The sequence below is a fragment of the Rana temporaria genome, chromosome 10 (assembly GCF_905171775.1).
Source record: "Rana temporaria chromosome 10, aRanTem1.1, whole genome shotgun sequence".
Classification (NCBI taxonomy): Eukaryota; Metazoa; Chordata; class Amphibia; order Anura; family Ranidae; genus Rana; species Rana temporaria.
In genome coordinates, this window is record NC_053498.1 from 151,787,030 (window position 1) to 151,802,777 (window position 15,748).

The 15,748-nt window shown below is 54.3% G+C and overlaps 1 protein-coding gene across 2 annotated transcripts in view; it reads left to right on the plus strand.

Annotated features, from left to right (window-relative positions):
• The first annotated feature begins 141 nt into the window (after positions 1 to 141).
• The window catches only part of CEP104 (centrosomal protein 104), a 93,660-nt gene continuing 78,053 nt past the window's right edge, over positions 142 to 15,748 (plus strand). For both annotated transcript variants that reach the window (XM_040326557.1, XM_040326559.1), the window contains exons 1-5: positions 142 to 418; positions 5,569 to 5,690; positions 8,588 to 8,761; positions 12,782 to 12,920; positions 13,287 to 13,346. In XM_040326557.1, the coding sequence (XP_040182491.1) occupies positions 5,578 to 5,690; positions 8,588 to 8,761; positions 12,782 to 12,920; positions 13,287 to 13,346 (486 nt within the window). In that variant the 5' untranslated portion in view covers positions 142 to 418; positions 5,569 to 5,577. The remainder of the gene's footprint in view (positions 419 to 5,568; positions 5,691 to 8,587; positions 8,762 to 12,781; positions 12,921 to 13,286; positions 13,347 to 15,748) is intronic.

Here is a 15,748-nt window from a genome sequence, read left to right on the forward strand (position 1 = left end):
ACGGCACGCACACACCCTTGGGGCACGTTGTACGCCCTGTACACCTTGCACGCATGCGTATTTCGAAGGTAGAAGCTCAGCGCGCAGCACGCATACTCTGGTGAGCGCGGCGTGCGTCAGGTACGCTCAGTACGCACGCTCTGGTGCTTTTTGCTTCCGAACTACAACTCCCAGAATCCTCGGCGGCCGGCGGTTGTTGTCAAGCGGTGGTTATGGAGATTCGGGCTCCGGGAGAAGACCCGGTGTGAATGGCGGGCCGGTGTGTACCGGAAAGAGATACCGGGGGGGCTGTGTGCTGCTGAGGAGAGAGACGTGCCCCGTACACCCCCCCAATACACGCCACACAGCACCCCCTCCCCCAATACCTACCATAGAGACACCGGAGAGAGAGAGAGAGGAGCCCCGGGGACCGCCTGAGGTGAGCGGGGGAGGGGCAATCACTTCTATTATTATTATTACTATGGAGGAATGTGGAGAACCTTCCAGAATATCCCATCATATCAACACAGGTATTCCCAGTATAGCAGGTGATCCCAGTATAGGGGGTGATCCCAGTATAGGAGGTATTCCCAGTATAGCAGGTGATCCCAGTATAGGGGGTGATCCCAGTATAGGAGGTATTCCCAGTATAGGAGGGTATTCCCAGTATAGGAGGGTATTCCCAGTATAGGAGGGTATTCCCAGTATAGGAGGTGATCCCAGTATAGGAGGTGATCCCAGTATAGGAGGTGATCCCAGTATAGGAGGTGATCCCAGTATAGGAGGTGATCCCAGTATAGGAGGTGATCCCAGTCTAGGAGGTGATCCCAGTATAGGAGGGTATTCCCAGTATAGGGGGTATTCCCAGTATAGGAGGTGATCCCAGTATAGGAGGGTATTCCCAGTATAGGAGGGTATTCCCAGTATAGGAGGGTATTCCCAGTATAGGAGGTGATCCCAGTATAGGAGGGTATTCCCAGTATAGGAGGGTATTCCCAGTATAGGAGGGTATTCCCAGTATAGGAGGTGATCCCAGTATAGGAGGTATTCCCAGTATAGGAGGGTATTCCCAGTATAGGAGGTGATCCCAGTATAGGAGGTATTCCCAGTATAGGAGGTATTCCCAGTATAGGGGGTATTCCCAGTATAGGGGGTATTCCCAGTATAGGGGGTATTCCCAGTATAGGGGGTATTCCCAGTATAGGGGGTATTCCCAGTATAGGGGGTGACACCAGTATAGGAGGTATTCCCAGTATAGGGGGTGATCCCAGTATAGGAGGTATTCCCAGTATAGGGGGTATTCCCAGTATAGGGGGTATTCCCAGTATAGGGGGTGATCCCAGTACAGGAGGTGATCCCAGTATAGGAGGTGATCCCAGTATAGGAGGTGATCCCAGTATAGGAGGTGATCCCAGTACAGGAGGTGATCCCAGTACAGGAGGTACTCCCAGTATAGAAGGTGATCCCAGTATAGAAGGTGATCCCAGTATAGGAGGTGATTCCAGTATAGGAGGTGATTCCAGTATAGGGGGTATTCCCAGTATAGGGGGTATTCCCAGTATAGGAGGTGATCCCAGTGTAGGAGGTGATCCCAGTGTAGGAGGTGATCCCAGTGTAGGAGGTGATCCCAGTGTAGGAGGTGATCCCAGTGTAGGAGGTGATCCCAGTGTAGGAGTTGATCCCAGTCTAGGAGGTGATCCCAGTCTAGGAGGTGATCCCAGTCTAGGGGGTGATTCCCAGTCTAGGGGGTGATTCCCAGTCTAGGGGGTGATTCCCAGTATAGAGGGTGATTCCCAGTATAGAGGGTGATCCCAGCATAGGGGATATTCCCAGTCTAGGAGGTGATCCCAGTCTAGGAGGTGATCCCAGTCTAGGAGGTGATCCCAGTCTAGGGGGCATTCCCAGTATAGGAGGTGATCACATTATAGGAGGTACTCCCAGTATAATTCCCGGTATAGGGGGTATTCCAGTATAGGAGGTGATCCCAGTATAGAAGATATTCCCAGTATAATCCCCAGTCTAGGCGGTGATTCCCAGTCTAGGAGGTACTCCCTCCCAGTATAGGAGGTGATCCTAGTAAGGATGAGCAAGCTTCACGTGCCGAGTCCGCCAGGAAGTCAGCACTGCGCTAATATCAGGCAGGGAGACGTTTTGTCCTGATGCGCGGCTGCAGAGATCGGGAAATGTCTCCCTGCCTGTGATTAGCGCAGTGCTGACTTCCTGGCGGGCTCTGCACGTGGGGCTTGCGAACACGCCGAAGCTCATCCTTACTTCCCAGTATAGGAGATACTCCCAGTACAAGAGGGACGGAGGTGTTTCTGTATAGGAGAGGATGGCGATCCTCCTGGTATAGGACATAGGTGAACTGTGAAGCATGGTGGTGGACATGGGGAGAAGGTGGAAGAGCTTGTCGCCGGAGGGGAGAAGGGGGAAGAGCTTGTGGCCGGAGGGGAGAAGGGGGAAGAGCTTGTGGCCGGAGGGGAGAAGGGGGAAGAGCTTGTGGCGGGAGGGGAGAAGGGGGAAGAGCTTGTGGCGGGAGGGGAGAAGGGGGAAGAGCTTGTGGCGGGAGGGGAGAAGGGGGAAGAGCTTGTGGCGGGAGGGGAGAAGGGGGAAGAGCTTGTGGCGGGAGGGGAGAAGGGGGAAGAGCTTGTGGCGGGAGGGGAGAAGGGGAAGAGCTTGTGGCCGGAGGGGAGAAGGGGGAAGAGCTTGTCGCCGGAGGGGAGAGGGGGAAGAGCTTGTGGCCGGAGGGGAGAAGGGGGAAGAGCTTGTGGCCGGAGGGGAGAAGGGGGAAGAGCTTGTGGCCGGAGGGGAGAAGGGGGAAGAGCTTGTGGCCGGAGGGGAGAAGGGGGAAGAGCTTGTGGCCGGAGGGGAGAAGGGGGAAGAGCTTGTGGCCGGAGGGGAGAAGGGGGAAGAGCTTGTCGCCGGAGGGGAGAGGGGGAAGAGCTTGTCGCCGGAGGGGAGAAGGGGGAAGAGCTTGTCGCCGGAGGGGAGAAGGGGGAAGAGCTTGTCGCCGGAGGGGAGAAGGGGGAAGAGCTTGTGGCCGGAGGGGAGAAGGGGGAAGAGCTTGTGGCCGGAGGGGAGAAGGGGGAAGAGCTTGTGGCCGGAGGGGAGAAGGGGGAAGAGCTTGTGGCCGGAGGGGAGAAGGGGGAAGAGCTTGTCGCCGGAGGGGAGAAGGGGGAAGAGCTTGTCGCGGGAGGGGAGAAGGGGGGGAAGAGCTTGTCGCCGGAGGGGAGAAGGGGGAAGAGCTTGTCGCCGGAAGGGGGAAGAGCTTGTGGCCGGAGGGGAGAAGGGGGAAGAGCTTGTGGCCGGAGGGGAGAAGGGGGAAGAGCTTGTGGCCGGAGGGGAGAAGGGGGAAGAGCTTGTGGCCGGAGGGGAGAAGGGGGAAGAGCTTGTGGCCGGAGGGGAGAAGGGGGAAGAGCTTGTGGCCGGAGGGGAGAAGGGGGAAGAGCTTGTGGCCGGAGGGGAGAAGGGGGAAGAGCTTGTGGCCGGAGGGGAGAAGGGGGAAGAGCTTGTGGCCGGAGGGGAGAAGGGGGAAGAGCTTGTCGCCGGAGGGGAGAGGGGGAAGAGCTTGTCGCCGGAGGGGAGAGGGGGAAGAGCTTGTCGCCGGAGGGGAGAAGGGGGAAGAGCTTGTCGCCGGAGGGGAGAAGGGGGAAGAGCTTGTCGCCGGAGGGGAGAAGGGGGAAGAGCTTGTCGCCGGAGGGGAGAAGGGGGAAGAGCTTGTCGCCGGAGGGGAGAAGGGGGAAGAGCTTGTCGCCGGAGGGGAGAAGGGGGAAGAGCTTGTCGCCGGAGGGGAGAAGGGGGAAGAGCTTGTCGCCGGAGGGGAGAAGGGGGAAGAGCTTGTCTCCAGAGGGGAGAAGGGGGGGGAAGAGCTTGTCGCCGGAGGGGAGAAGGGGGGGGAAGAGCTTGTCGCCGGAGGGGAGAAGGGGGGGGAAGAGCTTGTCGCCGGAGGGGAGAAGGGGGGGAAGAGCTTGTGGCCGGAGGGGAGAAGGGGGGGAAGAGCTTGTCGCCGGAGGGGAGAAGGGGGGGGAAGAGCTTGTCGCCGGAGGGGAGAAGGGGGGAAGAGCTTGTCGCCGGAGGGGAGAAGGGGGGGGAAGAGCTTGTCGCCGGAGGGGAGAAGGGGGGGGAAGAGCTTGTCGCCGGAGGGGAGAAGGGGGGGGAAGAGCTTGTCGCCGGAGGGGAGAAGGGGGGGGAAGAGCTTGTCGCCGGAGGGGAGAAGGGGGGGGAAGAGCTTGTCGCCGGAGGGGAGAAGGGGGGGAAGAGCTTGTCGCCGGAGGGGAGAAGGGGGGGAAGAGCTTGTCGCCGGAGGGGAGAAGGGGGGGAAGAGCTTGTCGCCGGAGGGGAGAAGGGGGGGAAGAGCTTGTCGCCGGAGGGGAGAAGGGGGAAGAGCTTGTCGCCGGAGGGGAGAAGGGGGAAGAGCTTGTCGCCGGAGGGGAGAAGGGGGAAGAGCTTGTCGCCGGAGGGGAGAAGGGGGAAGAGCTTGTCGCCGGAGGGGAGAAGGGGGAAGAGCTTGTCGCCGGAGGGGAGAAGGGGGAAGAGCTTGTCGCCGGAGGGGAGAAGGGGGAAGAGCTTGTGGCCGGAGGGGAGAAGGGAGAAGAGCTTGTGGCCGGAGGGGAGAAGGGGGAAGAGCTTGTCGCCGGAGGGGAGAAGGAGAAGACCGGAGAAAGAACGCATTTTTTTTTTTTTTTCATTTGGAGTGGGGTTCTCTCTTTAAGATTCATACCAGACTCAAAGGGTTCCCCTACAAGATCCTGAGAGCACAAGTCGCATGCGGTGGGGAGGAGCAGGGTCTGCACTTTGGGGGGGATGAGCGGGGTCTGCACCGCGGTGGGAAGGAGCGGGGTCTGTGGTGGGAAGGAGTGGGGACAGGCACTGTGGTGGGGAGGAGCGGGGTCTGTGGGGGGGGAGCGGGGACAGGCACTGTGGGGGGAAGCAGCGGTGACAGGCACTTTGGGGGGGGGGAGTGGGGTCTGTGGTGGGGAGGAGCGGGGACAGGCACTGTTGGGGGGGATGAGCAGGCACTGTGGTGGGAAGGAGCGGGGACAGGCACTGTTGGGGGGGAGGAGCGGGGACCGGGTCTGTGGGGGGGAAGGAGCGGGGACAGGCACTGTGGGGGGGGGGAGCAGGGACAGTGGTGGGGGGGAGGAGGAGCGGGCGCTGCGGTGGGGAGGACCGGGGTCTGTGGGGGGGGGAGGAGCGGGCGCTGCGGTGGGGAGGAGCGGGCGCTGCGGTGGGGAGGAGCGGGCGCTGCGGTGGGGAGGAGCGGGCGCTGCGGTGGGGAGTGGGGTCTGTGGTGGGGAGGACCGGGATCAGGCACTGTTGGGGGGGAGGAGCGGGCACTGTGGTGGGGAGTAGCGGGAACAGGCACTGTGGTGGGGAGTAGCGTGGTCTGTGGGGGGGGGGGTGGAGCAGGGACAGTGGTGGGGGGGGGAGAGGAGGAGCGGGCGCTGTGGTGGGGAGGACCGGGATCGGGCACTGTTGTGGGGGCGGGCACCGTAGCAGGGAGATTCTCTCTACATATGTATTGTAATTGTCGCTCTTCATTGCTGTGATTTTTCCATAAGGTGACCTCCCGGCTCGTTCTCTCTGCAGGTCTTCAGGATGCCGCATAAGATCGGGTTTGTGGTGGTTAGCTCCTCCGGACATGAGGACGGGTTCAGTGCCAAAGAGTTGATGATCCACGCCCCCACGGTGAACGGCTGGCGCTCCCCCAGGTACAGATCTATGATAATGAAGAGGGTGACACTAATCCAGGAAACACTGCTGCAGTGCTAAAGTCACAGAGGCTTCCTGAGTGTAGAACAGGGACCCCCTGAGGGGCCACATCGTATATTGTATGACTTCAGATTTCCCCTCCGAGCTCCGCCCTTTACGTCAGGGACCCTGTCCTAGACCCCTCCCACTTGTCCTGATAGGAGGAATAATTAATGGGGCAAATACAATGAGCACACAGAGGTTGGAGGAGAAGGCGGGGAATGTCCACCAATGAGCACACAGTGGTTGGGAGGAGAAGGCGGGGAATGTCCACCAATGAGCACACAGAGGTTGGAGGAGAAGGCGGGGAATGTCCACCAATGAGCACACAGTGGTTGGAGGAGAAGGCGGGGAATGTCCACCAATGAGCACACAGTGGTTGGAGGAGAAGGCGGGGAATGTCTACCAATGAGAACACAGTGGTTGGAGGAGAAGGCGGGAAGGTCCACCAATGAGCACACAGTGGTTGGAGGAGAAGGCGGGAAATGTCCACCAATGAGAACACAGTGGTTGGAGGAGAAGGCGGGGAATGTCCACCAATGAGCACACAGTGGTTGGGAGGAGAAGGCGGGGAATGTCCACCAATGAGCACACAGTGGTTGGAGGAGGAGGCGGGGAATGTCCACCAATGAGCACACAGTGGTTGGGAGGAGAAGGCGGGGAATGTCCACCAATGAGCACACAGCGGTTGGAGGAGAAGGCGGGAAATGTCCACCAATGAGAACACAGTGGTAGGAGGAGAAGGCGGGGAATGTCCACCAATGAGCACACAGTGGTTGGAGGAGAAGGCGGGGAATGTCCACCAATGAGCACACAGTGGTTGGAGGAGAAGGGCGGGGAATGTCCACCAATGAGAACACAGTGGTTGGAGGAGGAGGCGGGGAATGTCCACCAATGAGAACACAGCGGTTGGGGGAGGAGGCGGGGAATGTCCACCAATGAGCACACAGTGGTTGGAGGAGAAGGCGGGGAATGTCCACCAATGAGCACACAGCGGTTGGAGGAGAAGGCGGGAATGTCCACCAATGAGAACACAGTGGTTGGAGGAGGAGGCGGGGAATGTCCACCAATGAGAACACAGTGGTTGGAGGAGGAGGCGGGGAATGTCCACCAATGAGCACACAGTGGTTGGAGGAGAAGGGCGGGGAATGTCCACCAATGAGAACACAGTGGTTGGAGGAGGAGGCGGGGAATGTCCACCAATGAGCACACAGTGGTTGGGAGGAGAAGGCGGGGAATGTCCACCAATGAGCACACAGTGGTTGGAGGAGGAGGCGGGAATGTCCACCAATGAGAACACAGTGGTTGGAGGAGAAGGCGGGAAATGTCCACCAATGAGCACACAGCGGTTGGAGGAGGAGGCGGGGAATGTCCACCAATGAGCACACAGTGGTTGGAGGAGAAGGCGGGGAATGTCCACCAATGAGCACACAGTGGTTGGGAGGAGAAGGCGGGGAATGTCCACCAATGAGCACACAGTGGTTGGAGGAGAAGGCGGGGAATGTCCACCAATGAGCACACAGTGGTTGGAGGAGAAGGCGGGGAATGTCTACCAATGAGAACACAGTGGTTGGAGGAGAAGGCGGGAAATGTCTACCAATGAGAACACAGGGGTTGGAGGAGGAGGCGGGGAATGTCTACCAATGAGCACACAGTGGTTGGAGGAGGAGGCGGGGAATGTCCACCAATGAGCACACAGGGGTTGGAGGAGGAGGCGGGGAATGTCTACCAATGAGCACACAGTGGTTGGAGGAGAAGGTGGGGAATGTCCACCAATGAGCACACAGTGGTTGGGAGGAGAAGGCGGGGAATGTCCACCAATGAGCACACAGAGGTTGGAGGAGAAGGCGGGGAATGTCCACCAATGAGAACACAGCGGTTGGGGGAGGAGGCGAGGAATGTCCACCAATGAGCACACAGTGGTTGGAGGAGAAGGCGGGGAATGTCCACCAATGAGAACACAGCAGTTGGGGGAGGAGGCGGGGAATGTCCACCAATGAGAACACAGCAGTTGGGGGAGGAGGCGGGGAATGTCCACCAATGAGAACACAGCAGTTGGGGGAGGAGGCGGGGAATGTCCACCAATGAGAACACAGCAGTTGGGGGAGGAGGCGGGGAATGTCCACCAATGAGAACACAGCAGTTGGGGGAGGAGGCGGGGAATGTCCACCAATGAGAACACAGCAGTTGGGGGAGGAGGCGGGGAATGTCCACCAATGAGAACACAGCAGTTGGGGGAGGAGGCGGGGAATGTCCACCAATGAGAACACAGCAGTTGGGGGAGGAGGCGGGGAATGTCCACCAATGAGAACACAGCAGTTGGGGGAGGAGGCGGGGAATGTCCACCAATGAGAACACAGCGGTTGGGGGAGGAGGCGGGGAGCGTCCTTGCATGGCCTAGTCAGAGCCCAGACTTAAACCCCATTGAAAATCTGTGGAATGTTTGAAGGCTGCAGTCCACAAATGGTCACCTTAAAGTGTATATGAACCCCGAGCCGTTCTGCAGAGAAGAGCGGGGAACAATTGCAAAGTTAGACAAATCCCAACAGACTAAAGGCTGGAATTAAAGCTAAAGGGGGACACACAAGGGTGGGGGGGGGGGGGATCCTTTTCCCAACTTGGCGTAAACACAGCTGGATAAAACATAAATGGTGTCTGTCTTCATTTCAGGCTGCAAAGCAACAACATTGGATCATTATTTTCTATATGCTCTGTATGTGTGCGTTCAGCAGGGTGTCAGGAATTCTGCTTTAGATAAGAGTTCAGAAGATACGACGATGATGATGATGATGTCTGTAGCCGTGTGCTTTACATGTTCCCCCCCCCCCCCCCCCCCCCCCCCCCCCCCTCCCCCCAGGTTCTGTCAGTACCCTCAGGAGATTGTGATCCATATGGTGGAGAGATGCCGGATCCGGAAGCTGCAGCTCTTGGCTCATCAGTACATGATCTCCTCCAAGATCGAGTTCTACATTTCCGAAAGTCTTCCGGAATACTTCACTCCGTACCAGACCGAGCGATTCCGCAGACTCGGGTAGGCCGTCATTTTACTATTTCACCACCAGGGGGCGCCGTGTGTCTACATTTTTATTTTTCAAAAGACGCATTGAATGTAAACTAAAATCTGTCTCCGAGCAAAAGGAGGCCGATCGTTCAGTTCTGCTCAGTAGCTGGGGCTTATTTTATTTCTTTGGGGGGGTTTTACCCCCCAAATTACTTCTTCAGAAGAAATAAATGATAAAGTGGTATTTAACCCAAAATCAAACATTTATTATATTGAAACTTGTCAATTCTCAGATGTGCATTTGTTTTCTTTTTTTTTTTTTTCGGCTTTCTTTTATTTTCATCTGGTGATCCAGCCAGTAAGTCTGTTTTTCAACAGAACAAGCTCTCCTGCAGCGTTGGGACAAACCATTCAACACTGACGGGTGTGCTTAAAATGATCGGCTTTTATTTATGGAAAACCTTTTATCCCAAAAGGAACTAACTGATTATAACCACTTGAAGACCCCGCCTTTTCTGACACTTTTTTGTTTACACATTTAAATCTGTATTTTTTTTTTTTGCTAGAAAATTATTTAGAACCCCCCAAACATTATAGGAAAAAGGGAGTTTCCGCTCCAGGTGGGTGTGCTGGATAATCGGTAGCTTCTCAGGAGACCAGGAGTGCCGGCAATGCACAAGGCAAATTGTAAAGGCTAAAAGAATGGACAGCCGCACCTCCAAAAAAAAACAATAAAAAAAAGATGACAAATGCACTACAAAACACAGAACAGTGGAGATGGCAGCCTACGCGTTTCACACTGCGGTCAGTGCTTAACCACTTAAGCCCCGGACCAATATGCTGGCTAAAGACCCAAGGGGTTTTTACAGTTCGGGACTGCGTCGCTTTAACAGACAATTGCGCGGTCGTGCGACGTGGCTCCCAAACAAAATTGGCGTCCTTTTTTCCCCACAAATAGAGCTTTCTTTTGGTGGTATTTGATCACCTCTGTGGTTTTTAGTTTTTGCGCTATAAACAAAAATAGAGCGACAATTTGGAAAAAAATGCAATATTTTTTACTTTTTGCTATAATAAATATCCCCCAAAAATATATAAAAATTTTTTTTTTTTCCTCAGTTTAGGACGATACGTATTCTTCTACCTATTTTTGGTAAAAAAAAATCCCAATAATCGTTTATCGGTTGGTTTGCGCAAAATTTATAGCGTTTACAAAATAGGGGATAGTTTTATTGCATTTTTATTTTTTTTTATTTTTTTTACTACTAACGGCGGCGATCAGCGATTTTTTTTCGTGACTGCGACATTATGGCGGACACTTCGGACAATTTTGACACATTTTTGGGACCATTGTCATTTTCACAGCAAAAAATGCATTTAAGTTGCATTGTTTATTGTGAAAATGACAGTTGAAGTTTGGGAGTTAAACACAAGGTGGCGCTGTAGGAGTTAGGGTTCACTTTGTGAGTGTTTACAACTGTAGGGGGGTGTGGCTGTAGGTGTGACGTCATCGATCGTGTCTCCCCTACAAAGGGAATGACGCGATCGATACACCGCCACAGTGAAGCACGGGGAAGCTGTGTTTACATACGGCTCTCCCCGTTCTTCAGCTCCGGGGAGCGATCGCCGCACTCGAGCGGCGATCGGGTCCACGGGACCCGCGGTCCCGGAGCTTCGGACCGGGTCGTGGGAGCGCGCCGCAACCCACGGCTGGGTACAAGTACAGGACGTATATATATGTGCTTGTGCCCAGCCGTGCCATTCTGCTGACGTATATGTGCAGGAGGCGGTCCGGAAGTGGTTAATCATGATTAAGCACTGACCGCAGTGTGAAACGCGTAGGCTGCTATCTCCACTGTTCTGCTGTGTTTTGTAGTGCATTTTTCATCTTTAATTGTTTTTTTTTTGGAGGTGTGGCTGTCCATTCTTTTAGCCTTTACAATTTCCCCAAACATTATACTTCCCCTTTAGAGCGAGAGCAATAATTCTAGCACTAGACCTCCTATGCAACTCTGAACTGGTAACCTGTAAAAATGTTAACGCGTCGCCTATGGGGATTTTTTTTAAGTACCGTAACATCGCCTTTCACATTATACAACAAAATTGGGCTAACTTTACTGTTTTTTGTTTTTGTTTTTTTTAATTCATGAATGTTTTTGTTTTGTTTTTTTCCAAAAAATTGTGTTTGAAAAACCGCTGCACAAATACCGTGTGACATAAAAAAATTAAACGCCCACCATTTTATTATATAGGGCAGTGATCGTGAACCTCGGCACCCCAGATGTTTAGGAACTACATTTCCCATGATTCTCAGGCACTCTGCAGTGTAGTGGAGCATCATGGGAAATGTAGTTCCAAAACATCCGGGGTGCCAAGGTTCTCCATCACTGATATAGGGTCTCTCTCTCCCTCCTACTTTTTTTTTATTTATTATTATTGTATATTAATATAATAAAAAATTAGATAGATATGAATAGAGAGGTGGATATCTCCATCAGAGGCCCTATATAATGAAATTGTGGGCGTTGCAATTTTAGCTTTTTTGCTAGAAAATTACTTAGAACCCCCAAACCCTTTTTTTTTTTTCTAACATCGTAGAGAATAAAATGACGGCCGTTGCAATACTTTTTGTCACACCGTATTTGCGCAGCGGTCTTAAAAGCTTACTTTTTTTGGGGGGGGGGAAAAAGCACTTTTTTAATTAAAAAAAATAAAACTGTAGAGTTAGTCCAATTTTTTTTTATATATTGTGAAAGAGGATGTTGCACCGAGTAAATTGATATCCAACATGTCACGCTTCAAAGTTTTCGGCCGCTCGTCGAATGGCGACAAACGTTTACCCATAAAAATCTTCATAGGCGACGTTTAAAAAATCCTACAGGTTGCATGTTTTGAGTTACAGAGGAGGTCTAGGGCTAGAATTATTGCTCTCGCTCTAACGATCGCGGCGATACCTCACATGTGTGGTTTGAACACCGTTTTCATATGCAGGCGCTGCTCACGTAAGCGTTCACTTCTGCGCGCGAGCTTGTTGCGAGGGGGCACTTTAAAAAATAATCTTATTTTACTTTCTTTTATTTTGATACTGTTTTAAATTTTGTGTGTGTGTGTGTGTGTGTGTGTGTGTATATATATATATATATATATATATATATATATATATATATATATATATATATATATATATATATATATATATATATATTTTTTAAACAGTGTCAAAATATAATAATAAAATGCACTGATTACTGTGAAAATGACACTGGCAGGGAAGGGTTTAACCACTAGGTGGCGCTGTAGGGGTTAAGTGTTCCCTAAGGCGTGATTCTTACTGTAGGGGGGGGGGGGGTGGCTTGCTGTGACACGTCACTGATCGTGTTCCCGATGACAGGGAACAGACGATCAGTGACATGTCACTAAGCAGAACAGGGAGATGTTGTGTTTACACATCTCCTTGTTCTATGTCTCCATGAGGCGATTGCGGGTAAGCCATCTGCGTTCAAGTCCGTGCGGGCACGCTCACAGAGATCGCGGCACGCCCGCAGCAACCGCTTCTTAAAGGGGACGTATATATACACGTCCTTCTGCCTGCCCGTGCCATGCTGCAGACGTATATCTGCGTGCGGCGCTATGGACAGTAGTAAAGTTTTGGCGTCGCTTCCACCCTGCAGTGATATGGAGACGGGTGGGGATCATCTTCCCCCTCACTCCTCTCCATACACAGCAAGGGGACAGACGCAATCGCCGTGGCAGAGGGCCCGGGAGAGCGGCTGGAGGGGGTGCCCCTCTCCCGCCGCCGATAAAAGGGATCTTGCGGCGGATCCGCTGCAGAGACCTCTTTTTACCGCCCGCTGAAGAAGAGAATACCGGGGTTACAGAGGCTAGCTGCTACTATAACAACTATATCCCGCTTCAAACAGCCAACGTATTCCTGCGGCGGGCGGTCTGTAAGTGGTTAAGTGTTTCGGTTTGACCTGATATTATACGGTTTTGGTAAATCTAAAGGAAAATTGTATAATGTATGGCGGGCCTAAGATCTCTTGTTGTTTTCAGGTACGTGGCTCTTTCTGATAACGAGAAGACGGGATACAAGGCCAGAGAGCTGAAGTCTGTCTATGTGGACGCGGTGGGGCAATATCTCAAAGTCATCTTCCATAAGAACTACGCCAACAGATATAATCTCTACAACCAGGTAACCCCCCCGGAGTCTCCGTCCAATCACCATCTTCTGTTCATTTCCTGCACTGTGAAATATCAACAAAATCTGATTGGTGGCTGCGATTCGCACAGCCTGTTGTTGTCCCATTGTGTGGTATGATTGGGTGTCATGTGACCCGACTGTTGTCCTGTCTGCATATTCTTATAGGCTGTGTGGCCTAATATCCTCAATACCGTTCTCCTTGCGATCTAGCCTTTATTGGCGAAACGCGTTAGTGAGGGGTGGTCCGTGGGCGGAGACAATATGGATGTAACTGTTTGACTGACAGCTAAATAACAAGCTTTCTGGGGTGCGGCTTGCATTAATCGGCGCCATTTCTCTTCTTTGTTTCCTGTGTAGGTCGCCCTGATTGCAATAAATATAATTGGTGACCCCGTGGACATTAATGAAGAAAACGTGGTAAATATATAATGATGATTTGTGTGATGGAATGTGAATATAGGAGTGAAGGCGCCCATAGACGTAACATTGTGGTTGGATAAAAAAAAAAAAAAACTGCGCTGCCATTGGACGACTGTTCTGTCCATCATAGGAGGCGGGACTTTCAATTAAAGAGGCCACTGAGAAAACGGGAGTTTCTCCTATATGTCTGTCGGCGCTCGTCCCGCCCCCTCCCTGTCTCCTCCAAGGCTGCAGATGGGCATGAATCAGGCTGTACTGATGGCATTATTATTATTATTATACAGGATTTATATAGCGCCAACAGTTTGCGCAGCGCTTTACAACATCAGGGAAGACAGTAAAGTTACAATACAATTCAATACAGGAGGGATCAAAGGGCCCCGCTCGTTAGAGCTTACAGTCTAGACGAGGGAGGGATTGGTGAGTGCTGCATTCATGGCAATGGGGGTGAGTGCTGCATTCATGGCAGTGGGGGTGAGTGCTGCATTCATGGCAGTGGGGGTGGGTGCTGCATTCATGGCAGTGGGGGTGAGTGCTGCATTCATGGCAGTAGGGGTGGGTGCTGCATTCATGGCAGTGGGGGGTGGGTGCTGCATTCGCAGTGGGGGGTGGGTGCTGCATTCATGGCAGTGGGGGGTGGGTGCTGCATTCATGGCAGTGGGGGGTGGGTGCTGCATTCATGGCAGTGGGGGTGGGTGCTGCATTCATGGCAGTGGGGGTGGGTGCTGCATTCATGGCAGTGGGGGTGGGTGCATGGCAGTGGGGGTGGGTGCTGCATTCATGGCAGTGGGGGTCGGTGCTGCATTCATGGCAGTGGGGGGTGGGTGCTGCATTCATGGCAGTGGGGGGTGGGTGCTGCATTCATGGCAGTGGGGGTGGGTGCTGCATTCATGGCAGTGGGGGTGGGTGCTGCATTCATGGCAGTGGGGGTGGGTGCATGGCAGTGGGGGTGGGTGCTGCATTCATGGCAGTGGGGGTGGGTGCTGCATTCATGGCAGTGGGGGTGGGTGCTGCATTCATGGCAGTGGGGGTGGGTGCTGCATTCATGGCAGTGGGGGTGAGTGCTGCATTCATGGCAGTGGGGGTGGGTGCTGCATTCATGGCAGTGGGGGTGAGTGCTGCATTCATGGCAGTGGGGGTGGGTGCTGCATTCATGGCAGTGGGGGTGGGTGCTGCATTCATGGCAGTGGGGGTGGGTGCTGCATTCATGGCAGTGGGGGTGGGTGCTGCATTCATGGCAGTGGGGGTGGGTGCTGCATTCATGGCAGTGGGGGTGAGTGCTGCATTCATGGCAGTGGGGGTGGGTGCTGCATTCATGGCAATGGGGGTGGGTGCATGGCAGTGGGGGTGGGTGCTGCATGCATGGCAGTGGGGGTGAGTGCTGCATTCATGGCAGTGGGGGTGGGTGCTGCATTCATGGCAGTGGGGGTGGGTGCTGCATTCATGGCAGTGGGGGTGTGTGCTGCATTCATGGCAGTGGGGGTGTGTGCTGCATTCATGGCAGTGGGGGTGTGTGCTGCATTCATGGCAGTGGGGGTGTGTGCTGCATTCATGGCAGTGGGGGTGGGTGCATGGCAGTGGGGGTGGGTGCTGCATTCATGGCAGTGGGGGTGGGTGCTGCATTCATGGCAGTGGGGGTGGGTGCTGCATTCATGGCAGTGGTTGTGGGTGCTGCATTCATGGCAGTGGGGGGTGGGTGCTGCATTCATGGCAGTGGGGGTGGGTGCTGCATTCATGGCAGTGGGGGTGGGTGCTGCATTAATGGCAATGGGGGTGAGTGCTGCATTCATGGCAGTGGGGGTGGGTGCTGCATGCATGGCAGTGGGGGTGGGTGCTGCATGCATGGCAGTGGGGGTGGGTGCTGCATTCATGGCAGTGGGGGTGGGTGCTGCATGCATGGCAGTGGGGGTGGGTGCTGCATGCATGGCAGTGGGGGTGGGTGCTGCATGCATGGCAATGGGGGTGGGTGCATGGCAGTGGGGATGGGTGCTGCATGCATGGCAATGGGGGTGGGTGCATGGCAGTGGGGGTGGGTGCTGCATTCATGGCAGTGGGGGTGGGTGCTGCATGGCAGTGGGGGTGGGTGCTGCATTCATGGCAGTGGGGGTGGGTGCTGCATGCATGGCAGTGGGGGTGGGTGCTGCATGCATGGCAGTGGGGGTGGGTGCTGCATGCATGGCAGTGGGGGTGGGTGCTGCATGCATGGCAGTGGGGGTGGGTGCTGCATGCATGGCAATGGGGGTGGGTGCATGGCAGTGGGGATGGGTGCTGCATGCATGGCAATGGGGGTGGGTGCATGGCAGTGGGGGTGGGTGCTGCATTCATGGCAGTGGGGGTGGGTGCTGCATGCATGGCAGTGGGGGTGGGTGCTGCATGCATGGCAATGGGGGTGGGTGCAT